Source organism: Halichondria panicea, chromosome 2 (genome assembly GCF_963675165.1).
Source record: "Halichondria panicea chromosome 2, odHalPani1.1, whole genome shotgun sequence".
NCBI classification, from domain to species: Eukaryota; Metazoa; Porifera; class Demospongiae; order Suberitida; family Halichondriidae; genus Halichondria; species Halichondria panicea.
In genome coordinates, this window is record NC_087378.1 from 601,307 (window position 1) to 615,134 (window position 13,828).

The 13,828-nt window shown below is 42.0% G+C and overlaps 3 protein-coding genes across 4 annotated transcripts; all 3 read left to right on the forward strand.

Annotated features, from left to right (window-relative positions):
• Nucleotides 1-334: 334 nt before the first annotated feature.
• On the forward strand, nucleotides 335-4,921 carry LOC135331360 (solute carrier organic anion transporter family member 4A1-like). 2 transcript variants are annotated; one of them, XM_064526486.1, is made up of 8 exons: nucleotides 422-505; nucleotides 798-932; nucleotides 1,032-1,188; nucleotides 2,466-3,383; nucleotides 3,540-3,723; nucleotides 3,892-4,045; nucleotides 4,102-4,280; nucleotides 4,428-4,921. In XM_064526486.1, the coding sequence occupies exons 3-8, from the start codon at nucleotides 1,143-1,145 to the stop codon at nucleotides 4,807-4,809; spliced, it is 1,863 nt and encodes a 620-aa protein (XP_064382556.1). In that variant the 5' UTR covers nucleotides 422-505; nucleotides 798-932; nucleotides 1,032-1,142; the 3' UTR covers nucleotides 4,810-4,921. The 2 variants fall into 2 exon arrangements, with proteins under 2 accessions (XP_064382555.1, XP_064382556.1); XM_064526485.1 differs by lacking the exon at nucleotides 798-932 and having other exon boundaries at nucleotides 335-505.
• Nucleotides 4,922-5,263: 342 nt separating this feature from the next.
• Nucleotides 5,264-8,774, forward strand: LOC135331355 (solute carrier organic anion transporter family member 4A1-like). Its single transcript, XM_064526480.1, has 7 exons — nucleotides 5,264-5,450; nucleotides 6,039-6,246; nucleotides 6,369-7,292; nucleotides 7,467-7,650; nucleotides 7,771-7,921; nucleotides 8,005-8,225; nucleotides 8,276-8,774. Exons 1-7 carry the CDS (start codon nucleotides 5,361-5,363, stop codon nucleotides 8,667-8,669), a joined length of 2,172 nt encoding a protein of 723 aa, XP_064382550.1. The 5' UTR covers nucleotides 5,264-5,360; the 3' UTR covers nucleotides 8,670-8,774.
• Nucleotides 8,775-8,802: 28 nt separating this feature from the next.
• LOC135331356 (solute carrier organic anion transporter family member 4C1-like) lies at nucleotides 8,803-13,237 on the forward strand. Its single transcript, XM_064526481.1, has 7 exons — nucleotides 8,803-8,928; nucleotides 9,335-9,506; nucleotides 9,713-10,636; nucleotides 10,686-10,869; nucleotides 10,938-11,088; nucleotides 12,245-12,456; nucleotides 12,718-13,237. The coding sequence occupies exons 1-7, from the start codon at nucleotides 8,863-8,865 to the stop codon at nucleotides 13,103-13,105; spliced, it is 2,097 nt and encodes a 698-aa protein (XP_064382551.1). The 5' UTR covers nucleotides 8,803-8,862; the 3' UTR covers nucleotides 13,106-13,237.
• Nucleotides 13,238-13,828: the final 591 nt, after the last annotated feature.

The window sequence follows — 13,828 nt, forward strand, 5'->3', positions numbered from 1 at the left end:
CATGCTAATCCACAAGTTATGGCACAACAGACACTGGTACAAGGATCTATAAAATCAAAAGGCTGGCTAAATAGATCTGTATACTTGTCTTCTGTGTGTCTTTAGCTTTTGACACATCAGAATAAATTGGATAATTTGCACGTGACATTAATATTTAATAGCATTCCTGATTTACACAAGCTGTAGCCCAGAGTCACCAGTCCCTTTTCTCCCGCCCCCGTCCAATCAGAGAAAAGGGAGTGGCTTGCGAGTCTACCCAAAGGTAGGGATCAGGTGATTGGTCTAATCCCCGCCTATCCCCGGTATGGGGAGGGGGGTGGGGCATTAGATTGACAAGTGCATAATCTATCCAGCCACACCCCCTCAGAGAGAGTCTCATACCATAAAAACTGAGCTCTTAGCTAGCTCTGCATGCAGTACATACTGCCCCAGAATGAAGACTGTACCTGCTCAAGCAAACACTAGCAATAATGACATGTGCATGCAGAACAATAAGGAAACTAATGTGAGTGTGTTGCAACTTTGATTGTAGTCTGCTGTCACAAGAGTGCATGCATGGCCTGTGGTAATACTGCATGCCCTTTGCAGTTCACTTGGAACTTTGAATTGCAAAAGACTAACTTGAGATAAGTGTACAGTTTACATAAGACCTAGATAGTGAAGTTTACTTCAGTATATAACACACTCATCTCTAGTAGATTTTTGCATTTTACTATTTGCCCCAAAATTCCAAGTGAGCTGAAAAGTTATTGTGCACTGTGGTCGTGTGATTGTCATTATCTGAGCTAAATGTACAGGATACGGTATTATATGAGTCACCAGTCCTAACAAGTTGATCGAAGTGTCAGACAGCACTGTTAACTTTCTGAATACGTATTCGGGTAACAGTTATTGATGAGGAATTATGGCGAACTGTAACAGTTGTTGATGGTGTACGTTTATACGTTACTTGTATTGAATGGAAAGCAGCGTTTTCCCACGATACTCACTCATACATCCACATTATAGATAGCAATTTATTATTATTTCAGGATACTCCGTACACATTGCAAGATCAGGCCGATGTACCAAACTACTACTGTGGAGCTGGCCCTTGCCGACCAAAATATCTCCAAGTTTTTGCAAATACCAAATTCTTCACAATGATTCTTTGTGTGTTTGCATTAACAGAACAAGCTTTAATCAGCGGTGAGGAATTGAACCATCTATAGCCAGGGTGTGTAGCCAGTGACAACAGAGCCAATAATATATTGATTAAAAGTCTATTTGCGTTGCATGAGTTCGGCCGCTGTGGTCAAATATGGCTTATTAATTTTGTCTATGTGGTTGACCAAGTATGCCAGGGACTTTTCATGGAAAATGCTAACTTTTAGCTAGTGACAACAGAGCCAATAATAATTTACGATTATAAAGTCTGTTTGAGACCCCCCCCGAAAGTCATGTGGTCAATTATAGCTTCATTTATGCTTTATGTGGTGGTGACAAGTATGCAGGGACTTTCTACCACACTATATACATGTAAACAAGAATAACAAAAGATTATGCATGCATGGTAAACACGAACACTTACACATGCCACTCCTACGTATATAAGTCTTGTTTACCATGCATGCAGTCATGCAAAAATGTTTGTCTTCTGTCATTCATGTTTCAACACATACTCAAAGCTGAGTAAACTCCTTAGTTCAGTTTTAGCATAGATTGAAGAGAGAGGGATAGGAAACGGAGTGGTGCATGTGATGATTTTACATTGAATCTGCAGTGGAGCCTCGAAAATTATCCGCGCTACGCCCTATGAACGAGGCTATTAAGCACACTTTTGCCGGGTAACTCCCAAAGCTGTGTTTCCTCGAGACATAATCTCTTTCAGCAACTTAAAACACGCCTAGTCCATGAGCCACGTGTAGTACTTGCTAATGACTGACCACACCCAGTAAAAAGAGACTTTCCAATAAAGTTATATGTTCCCAAGGCTGTTTTAGAGCTATTGGAACATGTAACGTGTAAGTGTGCTGGTTATGACTACTACAATAGGTATAGACCTTGAAATATAAGTGAGTTGCACGGACTAAGCACAGTTACTTGTAGTTTATTATGCACTGAGTGTAGAAATAGATATTGTTGTGATGGCCTCGATTAAACCGCAGCGTAGCGCGGATGTTACTCGAGATACCAACCGTTTCCTATCCCTCTAACTCTTCAATCTATGGTTTTAGTGAACGCAAGCCTGATGGCCATCGAAGTGCCTTCTTGCTGTATCGTTGAGAGACTCTACGACAAACAAACTGTTATATGACATTATGATGGTCAAACTCAACACAAATAGATCATCTACACACCATGTCAACAAAAGAAGCACATAATTATATAGGTCTAAAAGCAAGAGGTAGCCTTGAAACATGGACATCTATCTAAGTGTGCTTTCCTTACAAGCCATACAATATATAATATCCTCCATGCATTAGGTTTCCAGCCGGTTGTCATCTCCAGTCTTGAGAGGCGCTACCGATTCTCCAGCCTTGCTGCCAGTATCATTGTGTCTGTGTTCGATATCGGTGTGGTTATCTGTGGCGTCTTAGTCAGCTACTTTGGAGAGAAGGGACACAAACCAAAGATTTTAGGCATCTCGTTCATCATTCAGGGCGTTGGCTCTCTGCTGTTTGCTCTACCTCACTTCTTATTTGGAAAGTACCAAGTTGGAACAGATGCCCAGTTAACCTTCGAAGCTTGTAATGACACGATTGCAGCTGTATCCAGCTGTGATTCTGGAAACAGTATTGCATATGCTATTTTTATCATTGCTAACCTTATAATGGGAATAGGAGCTGCTTCTCTATTCACTGTGGGCATATCTTACATCGATGATATTGTGTATCCCAAGTGGGTCTCTCTACATGTAGGAGCCTTTCAAGTTTGCACCATCATAGGCCCGGCCTTTGGGTTCGGATTGGGCTCTGCATTCCTCACAATATATGTGGACCCTGGTGAGCCTACTACCCTCACAGAAGAGGATCCTGGTTGGGTAGGGGCCTGGTGGCTCTGTTTTATCGTGATCGGAATTGTGTCAATCATCGGATCGATCCCGTTTTTCTTTTTCCCCCGTTTTCTCAGTAACAGTCACCTTGTTAAGGCAGAGAGGCTAAAGCAGATGACAGGAACGTACAAAGGGAAGTTTGGAGATGAGTCTACCTTGCTAAAGCAAGTCAAAGCGTTTCCGTTCCATTTGTGGGGATTGCTTCAGAGCAAGAGCTGGTTTTTCCTTACAGTGGCTGTTACAGTTTTGTTTCTTGGTCTGGACGGTCTAATCTCGTTTGCCCCTAAGTATTTGGAGACAGTATATCAAGTTCCCGCTTCCACTGCTGGACTACTCATTGGAGCAGTGGGTAAGTATGTATGTAACTATAGCTGCATGTGTGCAGTGTGTGAGCATTACTGTAAATAGTTGGTGGGTGCTGATGGACAATAAATGTCAACAAGCAACATGTGTATGTTGGTTTTTCATAAGTTGCTAAACTCTGTATAATACTGATTATTATTAGCAATACTGGCTGGTGCCAGTGGAGCACTGACTGGAGCATTGCTTGTGTACTGTGTCAAGATTGGCAAGAGGATGGCCATCATACTGTGGGTGCCATCATTCCTAGCTCTTATTCCTCTCACTGGCTTCTTATTTGTTTGCCCCAATGTGAATATTGCTGGAATCAACACAGACTATTTCAACAAGTAAGTGGAGCAGCAGATACCATTGGGGAACAAAAATGTTGACTATAATATACAGAGGTGGCTATTATTTTAAAGGGTTACGTATTTTGTAGACAGTGGCTGTCTTTCATCTAAAATTACTCCTCTTATTTAGTGTAAGCATTTTTAGCAATATTCTCTGTTTGTCAGCTCTATACAAGATCCTGGAGATGTACTACTAGCCTCGTGCAATGCTGACTGCAACTGTTCCTCCACCATCTTTGAGCCAGTCTGTGGAGCTGATGGAGTGTCCTATTTTTCTCCGTGCAGAGCTTCGTGCTCAAAACTTACAACTGATGTTCTAGTAAGTTTCCTCTGAAATAGTGAATGTTTGGGAGTTACTGCTTTCATTTGATACAGAACCCAGAGTTTGTGGATTGTGGTTGTTTCGATACAAACGTGACTGCTACCAATAAAACTGCTAAGGCTGGCCTTTGTGGACAGGATTGCAATCTACTGGCCGCCTTCCTCGTGTCAGTGACTGTGTTTGTGTTCTTGATATTCATGCTTGAAGTTCCGACTCTTCTGGTAACAATAAGGTGAGTCATTGACATAGACCAGGAGATATCCTATAAGCTTGTTCCGTATCATGCATGGGTATCTCAAACAAAGAAGCCTGAGGACATATACTCGAGCATACATAGTAATCAACTTTAATGCTTTTGTACTTAATGTTGCGTGTATAGAGGTGTTGCTGATGAACAGCGGTCTCTTGCCCTTGGTGTCTCCTCAGTCATATTCCGAGTCTTTGGTTCCATTCCTGGTCCGATTATCTTCGGTGCAATCGTAGATTCTGGATGCACGTACTGGCAAACAGAGTGTGGTCGTCGTGCCAACTGCTGGGTGTACGACAATTATCTTCTGAGCACGAGAGCATTTTCGTTTTGTTTTGCTTGTGTTTTGATTTGTGGAATATCAACATTCTTAGTGTGGGTGTTCTACCCACCAGTGACCACATGTTGTAGAGGCAGCACTAAAACTGAAGAGGAGATGCAGCAATACTCTCAGAACAATCATGGAGTTGTCGCAGTATCCAACCCAAACTTTGAGAACAGCAAAGATTCATAGGCAGCTCGTATTCTGTACATCTTGCTATTAATCGTCAACAAATTATAGGAGAGTTGAGGGAGGGCCTTTCAGTGCATTTATTATGATGTGATAATTATATTGAACTTGAAAATTGAACTTCGTTGAGTATATCCACTTTGCTATAAATTATAGAGTCTATAGACGTTATGCCACGGCTAGCTTGGGGATAGCTTGGGGCTAGTTTGGGGCGGCCATGCACACTGCCAGAATCTCACTAATTGCATGCATGCCTATATGCCACGGCTAGCTTGGGGATAGCTTGGGCTAGTTTGGGGCGGCCATGCACACTGCCAGAATCTCACTAATTGCATGCATGCCTATATACAGTGTTCTCTTTTCATAATCAATAACAGGAATCACAACCACAACTACATGTATGGGCATGCATACCAGAGCTGATCCATGCAGGTTGCATTTCCTGCTGTGCAGCCATAAAACTGTCTTAATCATACCAGTTGCCATACAACTTTCTCTGGCTAGCTGGTGCATGTATTAACTCTATAGATCTATAGAATTAACTAGTTACTGGAATGGAAGAGGAGCAGAGACAGAATCCTGTGGAGGAGACCACCAGTGAGCCTCCAGCCTCTCCTTTAGAGCTGCTGGATGAGACTATCAATGTGAGTCTATTGTATCTTGCTGTAGGGAAATGTGAATCTACTGTAGTGTATTAAAACTGGAGCATTAATAGATTGTAGTATAATTAGATGCTGCTAATGTTTGCGTATATATGCTTGTGCTGCAGTTAGTATTAATATACTATATAGTGTTTCGTACTCACTCCATGATAAGTACGATTGTATGACTTCGCCAGTTAAGAATGCCATACAATTTCCTTGGAAGGTTAATCCTCTGTGTGGTGTGGTTTACAGCAATAAACTAAATACAGTATGGTTGGCCTTTTGTCTCTGATTCATATTTACCATACTAATCACAAAGGAATTACGTAGACTATAAAGTACTGTACATGCAGTCTTCTAGGATTACACATTATTATTTAGTCAGGGAAAGTATGTGCCAGTGACATTTGATTGGGAAAACACTGCCTCGACTATTTTGTCCTTTCCCACAATATATCCCTGACATTGTTCGTATTGTAAGTAGCTCAATGACTGATTACTATCTCCAGACAATAAACTTCCCATCCCCCCTTAGCAGATGCGATAAACCTGGGTATTAACACCACCATTGTTCTTCATTCTTTATAGGGAGAGGTTGTGAATAGTATCACTCAGCTAGTACTCCCTGATCTCTCTGACAAACCCAATAAGGACGAGCCAGACAATAGCATGCTGACCATGTTCCACTTTGGAGTTGGTGCTTTCCACCCAAAGCCACTGCAATATTTCGCTAGCACAAAGTTTTTCACATTCATGCTCTGTATTTTTGGATTAGTAGAGGGAGCAGTTATTAGCGGTAAGTGCATGCTTTGTATGATGCAGTAATCTAAGTAATGTGATTTTAGGATCTCTGTATAGTTCTTATAATTTGTTGTTTGAATAACAGTCTGTGGAATTTACTTCTTTCGTACTTGTTAGGTTTTGAGCCTGTCATCATTTCAAGCCTTGAGAGACGCTACAAGTTCTCCAGTACAGCTGCCAGTGTCATCATCATTGTGTTTGATATAGCCGTGGTTGTTAGTGTGATTATTATCAGCTACTTTGGAGAAAAAGCCCACAAGCCAAGATGGATTGGGATAGCGTTTGTCACTCAAGGAATTGGTGCTTTGATATTTGCCCTTCCTCATTTCCTTTTTGGGCAATACGATGCTGGAAGTAGTATTGGTAATATGACTTCATTTGAATCCTGCAATGATCCTTCTTTGTTGGTTCCTGATTGCGATGCTGCCAACACAGGTGCTTATATTCTCTTCCTCATTGGAAACACTCTCATTGGAATTGCTGCAGCTCCATTGTTCACTGTTGGGGTGTCTTTTATCGATGACATCGTGCTGCCAAAGTACGTCTCTCTTCACATTGGAGCATTTCAAGTCTCTACTATTGCAGGTCCGGCTCTTGGGTTTGGAATTGGTTCAGCTTTACTCACACTGTATGTGGATATTGGGGCGCCAACCAACCTGACAGAAGATGACCCGGCCTGGGTGGGTGCGTGGTGGCTCAGTTTCATCTTAGTGGCTATATTCTCTGTAATTGGTTCAATTCCTTTCTTCTTCTTTCCTCGTGTGTTACCCGGTACCCACCTTGTGACAGAAGCACGACAGAAGCAAATGAAAGGAACCTACGATGGCAGGTTCGGGGAAGAAAAAACATTTGTAGAGCAGCTGAAAGCATTTCCGTTTCACTTACTTGGACTTTTCAAAAGCAAGGCCTGGCTTTTCATGACGATTGCAATTGCTGTGTTGTTTCTCTCACTGGATGGCCTGGTGTCATTTGCTGCGAAATATATTGAGAGTGTTTACAGAGTTCCTCCTTCAACAGCTGGTCTTATTATTGGAGCCATGGGTACGTTGTCTGTCCCCTATATTCACCTGGTTATGGTTATCCAATAGAAGCCTTCTTGTTAATACAATGAAATGCATGGTCTTAAGGAAACAGAATTCTGGCTACAGCTTATAGGCATGCTTGTGTATTACTGGTTTTGCTTTACATCATTCATTCACTGTTTTGTTTGTGCAGGAATTATTGCTGGTGCACTAGGTACTCTCACTGGTGCTGGAATAGCCCACTGCGTTAAAATTGGCAAAAACATGGGTATTGTCAACTGGGTGACAGTTATGATTGCTGTGCTGCCACTGTTTGGCTTTTTTCTGACTTGCTCCAATATAGATGTTATTGGTGTAGGAACACCATACACAAACAAGTGAGTTGGAAAGTCAGAATGTAGCAGCGTACAACAGTGAACGTGTATTCTAGTACATTTTGTTTACCTTGTAATCTATGTATTGAAAGTGTCTGATTATCATGTCAACCTTATATACAGCTCCATCAGCAACTCCAGTGATGTACTACTAGCCTCATGCAATGTTGACTGTGGCTGTTCCTCCACCATCTTTGAGCCAGTCTGTGGAGCTGATGGTCTCACCTACTTCTCACCATGCAGAGCTTCTTGTGACAAATTTGGAAATGCATCTGTAAGCCATTGATTGTATTGACCTTGTCTTAATAATTATGAGTACATTTACCCAGTCGTCACTCATTTTATTTTTCAATTCAGGATCCTATATTTGAGAACTGTGGTTGTGTAGCAAACAACCTCTACAACATGCAAACTGGAGACATTGTGAGTAGTGCTAGCAGCCTTCTCGCTAATAGTACAGCAGTTCGTGGTATATGCTCCACCCCTTGTCCGTTCCTGATTGCGTTCATTGTGCTAGTAACCATATTTGTCTTCCTTATATTTCTCATCCGAGTTCCCTTCCTCCTAGTAACCATAAGGTGAGGGTAAAACTCCTCCTACCTATTTATTTACCTCGCTTACTTTTCAGATCCGTTGCTGATGAACAGAGGTCCTTTGCACTCGGTGTACAGTCTGTCATGTTCAGAGTCTTTGGTTCGATTCCCGGTCCCTTACTTTTTGGATACATCATTGATTCTGGCTGCGTGTATTCTCAGGAAGAGTGTGGTCGCATTGCCAACTGCTGGGTGTACGATAACAACCTTCTGAGCGTGAGAGCCTTCATCTTCTGTATTCTTGGAGTGGGAGCGTGTCTAGTGTGTACCATATTGTCGTGGGTGTTCTATCCTCCCGTTGGCTTCAAACTAGCTCCTCCTGACGGAACAGAAGATGAAAATAGCTCGAATGAAAAGATAGAGCGAGTTGAAGAGGCAGTCGAGGGAGCTGTAACAATCCCTAACCTCGTCTTTCAATCTGATGACTAACTGATTAGTCATTCCACTGTGTTTTTACTATATGTGTGCATCATTATAATTATTCATAGCTTCCTATCTTGTGTGGGTGTCCTCCTGACTATGTTTTTGAATACACTTGTTGTAAACTGCAGGGTGGGGGCGGGGCTGGGGTAGTATATCAGTTTTGCAGCATATTGTATGTATCGTAACGACATTTTACACAATGGATGAAACTGAACTACTAGAGCAGACATTAGATCCACCCACCACCGATGTTCCTCCCTCAGAGGTATTTATTAGCTGTATATTTGCTAGGTACAGATCAGCTAGAGTCTAGCAAAATTTAATGAATAATCATAAAAATCCACTAGAAAAACTTTTAAAAGATTGCAGTAGACTAGCTTTATATCATATTGCCTATAGCAGCATTACGACAGATTGACAATTAATCATGTGTAGCAGCATTGTAAAAATAGGGCAGATTGATAATCATGTGAAATTTAGACTAGTCTATGCCCCTGAGTTTGCTTTACTTAGACTAGTCTATGCCCCTGAGTTTGCTTTACTTAGACTAGTCTATGCCCCTGAGTTTGCTTTACTTAGACTAATCTATGCCCCTGAGTTTGCTTTACTTAGACTAGTCTATGCCCCTGAGTTTGCTTTACTTATACACAATGCATAATGTTTATCGACAGCTCTCGTCTAATGGCAAAGCCCCTGAGGGCAAGGAATGGGTGGATACTCCCAAAGGAACCGAGTGTGGAATTGGACCATGCAAACCTCAGTGTTTGCAGATATTTGCTAGCAAGAAATTCTTCACCTTCATGTTATGCATTTTCGGATTAATTGAGGGAGCACTTATAAGTGGTGAGCAACAACTCAAGTAATGGTTAGCCATCAATTTAACTACGCTGTAAATTGTAGTATGATTGTCAATGTCGGGAGATATAAAACTGTGCAGATACAGTCATTGAAATTCATGCGTTGGTCATGTGCATGTGTATATCTATTGTTGATGTGTGTGTTGGGGGGGGTGGAATTGTGCTGATATTCATGTGTGTTGGTATGTGCAGGTTTCGAGCCTGTCATCATTTCAAGCCTTGAGATACGTTACAAGTTCTCTAGTACAGCTGCCAGTGTCATCATCATCGTGTTTGATATAGCCGTGGTTGTTAGTGTGATTATCATCAGCTACTTTGGAGAAAAAGCCCACAAGCCGAGATGGATCGGGATAGCGTTTTTCACTCAAGGAATCGGTGCTTTGGTATTTGCCCTTCCTCATTTCATTTTTGGAAAGTATGACGCTGGGAGTGTAACTAATACAACTCTGGTATTGGAGTCCTGCAATAATCCATCTTTATTGGTTCCTGATTGCGATGCTGGTAATACAGGAGCCTACATTCTCTTCCTCATTGGAAATGCTATTATTGGAGTTTCTGCAGCTCCACTGTTCACTATTGGGGTGTCTTTTATCGATGACATCGTGCTGCCAAAGTACGTCTCTCTTCATATTGGAGTGTTTCAAGTCTGCACAATTGTGGGTCCTGCGATTGGTTTTGGAATTGGTTCAGCTTTACTCACACTGTATGTGGACGTTGGAGAGGTAACCAACCTGACAGAAGATGACCCGGCCTGGGTGGGTGCTTGGTGGCTCAGTTTTATTGTGAGTTCAGGAATATCATTTCTTTTTTCAATTCCTTTCTTCTTCTATCCTCGTGTGTTACCCGATACCCACCTTGTAACAGAAGCAAGACAGAAGCAAATGAAAGGAACCTACAAAGGCAGGTTCGGGAAAGAAGATACATTTGTAGAGCAGCTGAAAGCATTTCCGTTTCACTTACTTGGACTGTTCAAAAGCAAGGCCTGGCTTTTTCTGACGCTGGGAACTACTTTTCTGTTTCTTTCACTTGAAGCTTTAGTGTCGTTTGCTCCCAAGTATGTTGAGACTGTGTACCGTGTGCCTGCATCAACAGCTGGACTAATTATCGGAGCTATGGGTAAGATTGTAATTTATTGTATCAATTTTAAAATTTGTTTTTTGTGCAGCAATTGCTGCTGGTGGAATAGGTACTCTCACTGGTGCTCTAATAGCCCACTGCGTTAAAATTGGCAAGAACATGGGTATTGTCAACTGGGTGACAGTTCTGATTGCAGTAGTTCCTCTCGTTGGTTTCTTTCTTACTTGCCGCAGTGTGGACGTTGTTGGCATAGGAACACAATACACAAACAAGTGAGTTGGGAAATTATCTACAAGCCTGTAAATCATTTTTACTTACTCTGATTATCATGTCAACCCAGCTCCATCAGCAACTCCAGTGATGTACTACTAGCCTCGTGCAATGCTGACTGCAACTGTTCCTCCACCATCTTTGAGCCAGTCTGTGGAGCTGATGGTCTCACCTACTTCTCACCATGTAGAGCTTCTTGTCAACAAGTTGGAGATATTCAGGTGACCTAAGTGGGCATATGTAACGGATCATTGAGCTAAGAGTTACCAACGCATGCTTGCTTATATTAATGAAAGCACCGCGGGTGCTGATGCCTCGGTGGAGGTGCCAAAGCTACATAACATAAAACTACTAATAGCTTAGTCTGCTAGCTTTTATACACACATTGATTATAATTATCATGATGAATTTTGCTGCATGCAATCAACCGAATAGTGGGTAATGATCGACCATGATTTGTTGTTAAAAACGATCGATGCCAAAAGTTCAAGTCTAAAATTAATGGCTGCAAGTCAGCAGAGCCTTGCAGCTCTCTGCTCACTCTTGCAGCTACCAATAGCTAGCGTTCTAGTGCAGAGCTAACTACTAAGTAGAGTAGTAACACTCGGTGAACAAATTTTGCTACGGACTCTTCTGAAAAGGCTGCAATAGCATTCCAAGTAAGCAAAACTAGGCATAACTCGAGAACGAAGCATTATTTTGCAAATCCACGAATTAAAATCCAAGTAAACATGACTAGAAGCCTATAGAAACTCTTACTTGCACTTGATTCATCCTTGAGCAGCTGTAGCGGTCTACACACACACACAGACACACAGACACACACACAGACACACAAACACACTACCGTATACCTCACTTGCGCATGCGCACCGAGGCATAATGACCCACAATACACATTGTTGCATTTTGAGTGGGCAGATCAAAGGAAACACTGTGCTAATATCTGCCATATGGCACAGGTCAAGCCTTGAACTGTGCCACTATCTAGATACTGGCATAGTATGGCTGAAGTTACCTAAAGCCCACCCACCACCCAGTAACCTGAAACGGTCCCTTTTATAGTATAACACTGTTAAACAGATTCAGTGGTAGGCAGAAAACGTTTTTCATGCGTCTGGTGCATTCCACAGCCACCACAAGTAGTTGAAACTATAAAAGGAGTGATGTGTACACGGAAAGGAATGCACAAGGAATGCAACAAATCAGTTGTTACACAGCTCACTCAGTGCGCACATTGGATATATTGGCTCAGTAGTGCCTTTGCCCTCAAGGCCCGCGGCCCTCGGGCCTAAGTCACTACTGAGCCAATATATCCCATGTGGCACTCGTGCATGTGTCACAACTATAACATACACTTCCTAATTATCTTTACAGAATGTCACGTATGAAAACTGTGGATGTGTGGCAACCAATCTCCGCAACAACATGATGAACAGTGATTTTGGCACCATTCTCGCCAGCAGTACGGCAACTCGTGGCTTGTGCCCACTTCCTTGCACGTACCTAGCAGGATTTATCGCTCTGGTTACAATATTTGTCATCCTCATTTTTCTCATCCGAGTTCCCTTCCTCCTAGTAACTTTACGGTAAATTGAAGTTATGCATGCACTCGCCGAATTTCTTGTTTCTATTACTTTTCGTGCTTTTCCTGGCCAATCCTAGCAACGTTTTACATTGCAAAGCATCAAACAACAGAAAAGCCATTCAATTTCCCCTTTATATTTTGTTTACTCTCCTGTGCTTGTAATTGCTTTCAAATTATTTGCGTGAATGAACCCTACAACTGTATATAACTGTGCCACTGAATTGCAGTACAGAATATTAGTTGTTTATTTCACTGCCCACAGATCTGTTGCTGATGAACAGAGGACCTTTGCACTTGGTGTACAGTCACTCTTCTTCCGACTGTTTGGTTCGATTCCCGGTCCCCTACTTTTTGGAGCCATCATTGATTCTGGCTGTGTGTATTCTCAGACAGAGTGTGGCCGCATTGCCAACTGCTGGGTGTACGATAACAACATTCTGAGGCTGAGAGCCTATATCTTCTGTACTCTTGGAATATTAGCTTGTCTGGTATGTACCGTACTGTCGTGGGTGTTCTATCCTCCCTATGGCTTCAAACTAGCTCCTCCCGACGGAACAGAATATAAATGTACAGACCCTCCTGTTGATGGAAAGCTAAGTGCCCCTAACCCTGTCTTCATTTCAGAAACTACTGACGGTATTTTATATTAGTCAGATGTAAACTAACACTTTTTAGTTTGTATTGATTATGCACATTTATTACGTGGAATCTACATTTTCTTTTTACACTGTAATATTTTGCTATATAGTTAACCACAACTTCCATTATATCAGTCACCACAGTCCAAACTGAGCCAATGCAGTCTAAACTGAGAAAAACTTCTCTCTGCACGTTTAAATCCTATTACTGCATGCTTTGCATTCTCTTGAAGGTCTTGCAGTAAGTCACTGGAGTCACTGTCCCCTATGCCATGAAATATAGGCTATAAACCATGCATGCACTGTTTTTCCACTAATAATTGTGCATGTTTTGACAAACTTACAGCCTATAGTCAAAATAAGGTGGGAGAAACTTTATTCATTGGCGGGGAGATGTGACAGTGTAGAATCATAACCTGTTGCTGCATAGCATTTCTTTAGCCCTTTCACATGCATATATATATATATAGCCTTGTGTATAATGCGCGCTGTATAACTGTTCCTCCACCATCTTTGAGCCAGTCTGTGGAGCTGATGGTCTCATTCTCACCATGCAGAGCTTCTTGTCAGCAAGTCGAGATATTCATCAGGTGTGCGCACGGATGTACGTACTAAAGAGTTACTATAAGTCATAATGTCAAGTATGAAAACTGTGGATGTGTGGCGGCCAATCTCTTCAACAGCCAACAGCATGATGGAAAAGGGATTTTGGCACCATTCTTGCCAACAACATGC

What these genes read in the sequence shown, in the direction of transcription:
- LOC135331360 (XM_064526485.1), top strand. Translation starts at nt 434, where the DNA reads ATGAAGACTGTACCTGCTCAAGCAAACACTAGCAATAATGACATGTGC. An exon ending in AGAACAATAAGGAAACTAAT is followed by an intron (nt 506 to 1,031) that starts GTGAGTGTGTTG and finishes TTATTATTTCAG; the next exon opens with GATACTCCGTACACATTGCA. An exon ending in AACTTACAACTGATGTTCTA is followed by an intron (nt 4,046 to 4,101) that starts GTAAGTTTCCTC and finishes CATTTGATACAG; the next exon opens with AACCCAGAGTTTGTGGATTG.
- LOC135331355 (XM_064526480.1), top strand. Translation starts at nt 5,361, where the DNA reads ATGGAAGAGGAGCAGAGACAGAATCCTGTGGAGGAGACCACCAGTGAG. An exon ending in TCTTATTATTGGAGCCATGG is followed by an intron (nt 7,293 to 7,466) that starts GTACGTTGTCTG and finishes TTGTTTGTGCAG; the next exon opens with GAATTATTGCTGGTGCACTA. An exon ending in ACAAATTTGGAAATGCATCT is followed by an intron (nt 7,922 to 8,004) that starts GTAAGCCATTGA and finishes TTTTCAATTCAG; the next exon opens with GATCCTATATTTGAGAACTG.
- LOC135331356 (XM_064526481.1), top strand. Translation starts at nt 8,863, where the DNA reads ATGGATGAAACTGAACTACTAGAGCAGACATTAGATCCACCCACCACC. An exon ending in AACAAGTTGGAGATATTCAG is followed by an intron (nt 11,089 to 12,244) that starts GTGACCTAAGTG and finishes TTATCTTTACAG; the next exon opens with AATGTCACGTATGAAAACTG. An exon ending in TTCCTCCTAGTAACTTTACG is followed by an intron (nt 12,457 to 12,717) that starts GTAAATTGAAGT and finishes CACTGCCCACAG; the next exon opens with ATCTGTTGCTGATGAACAGA.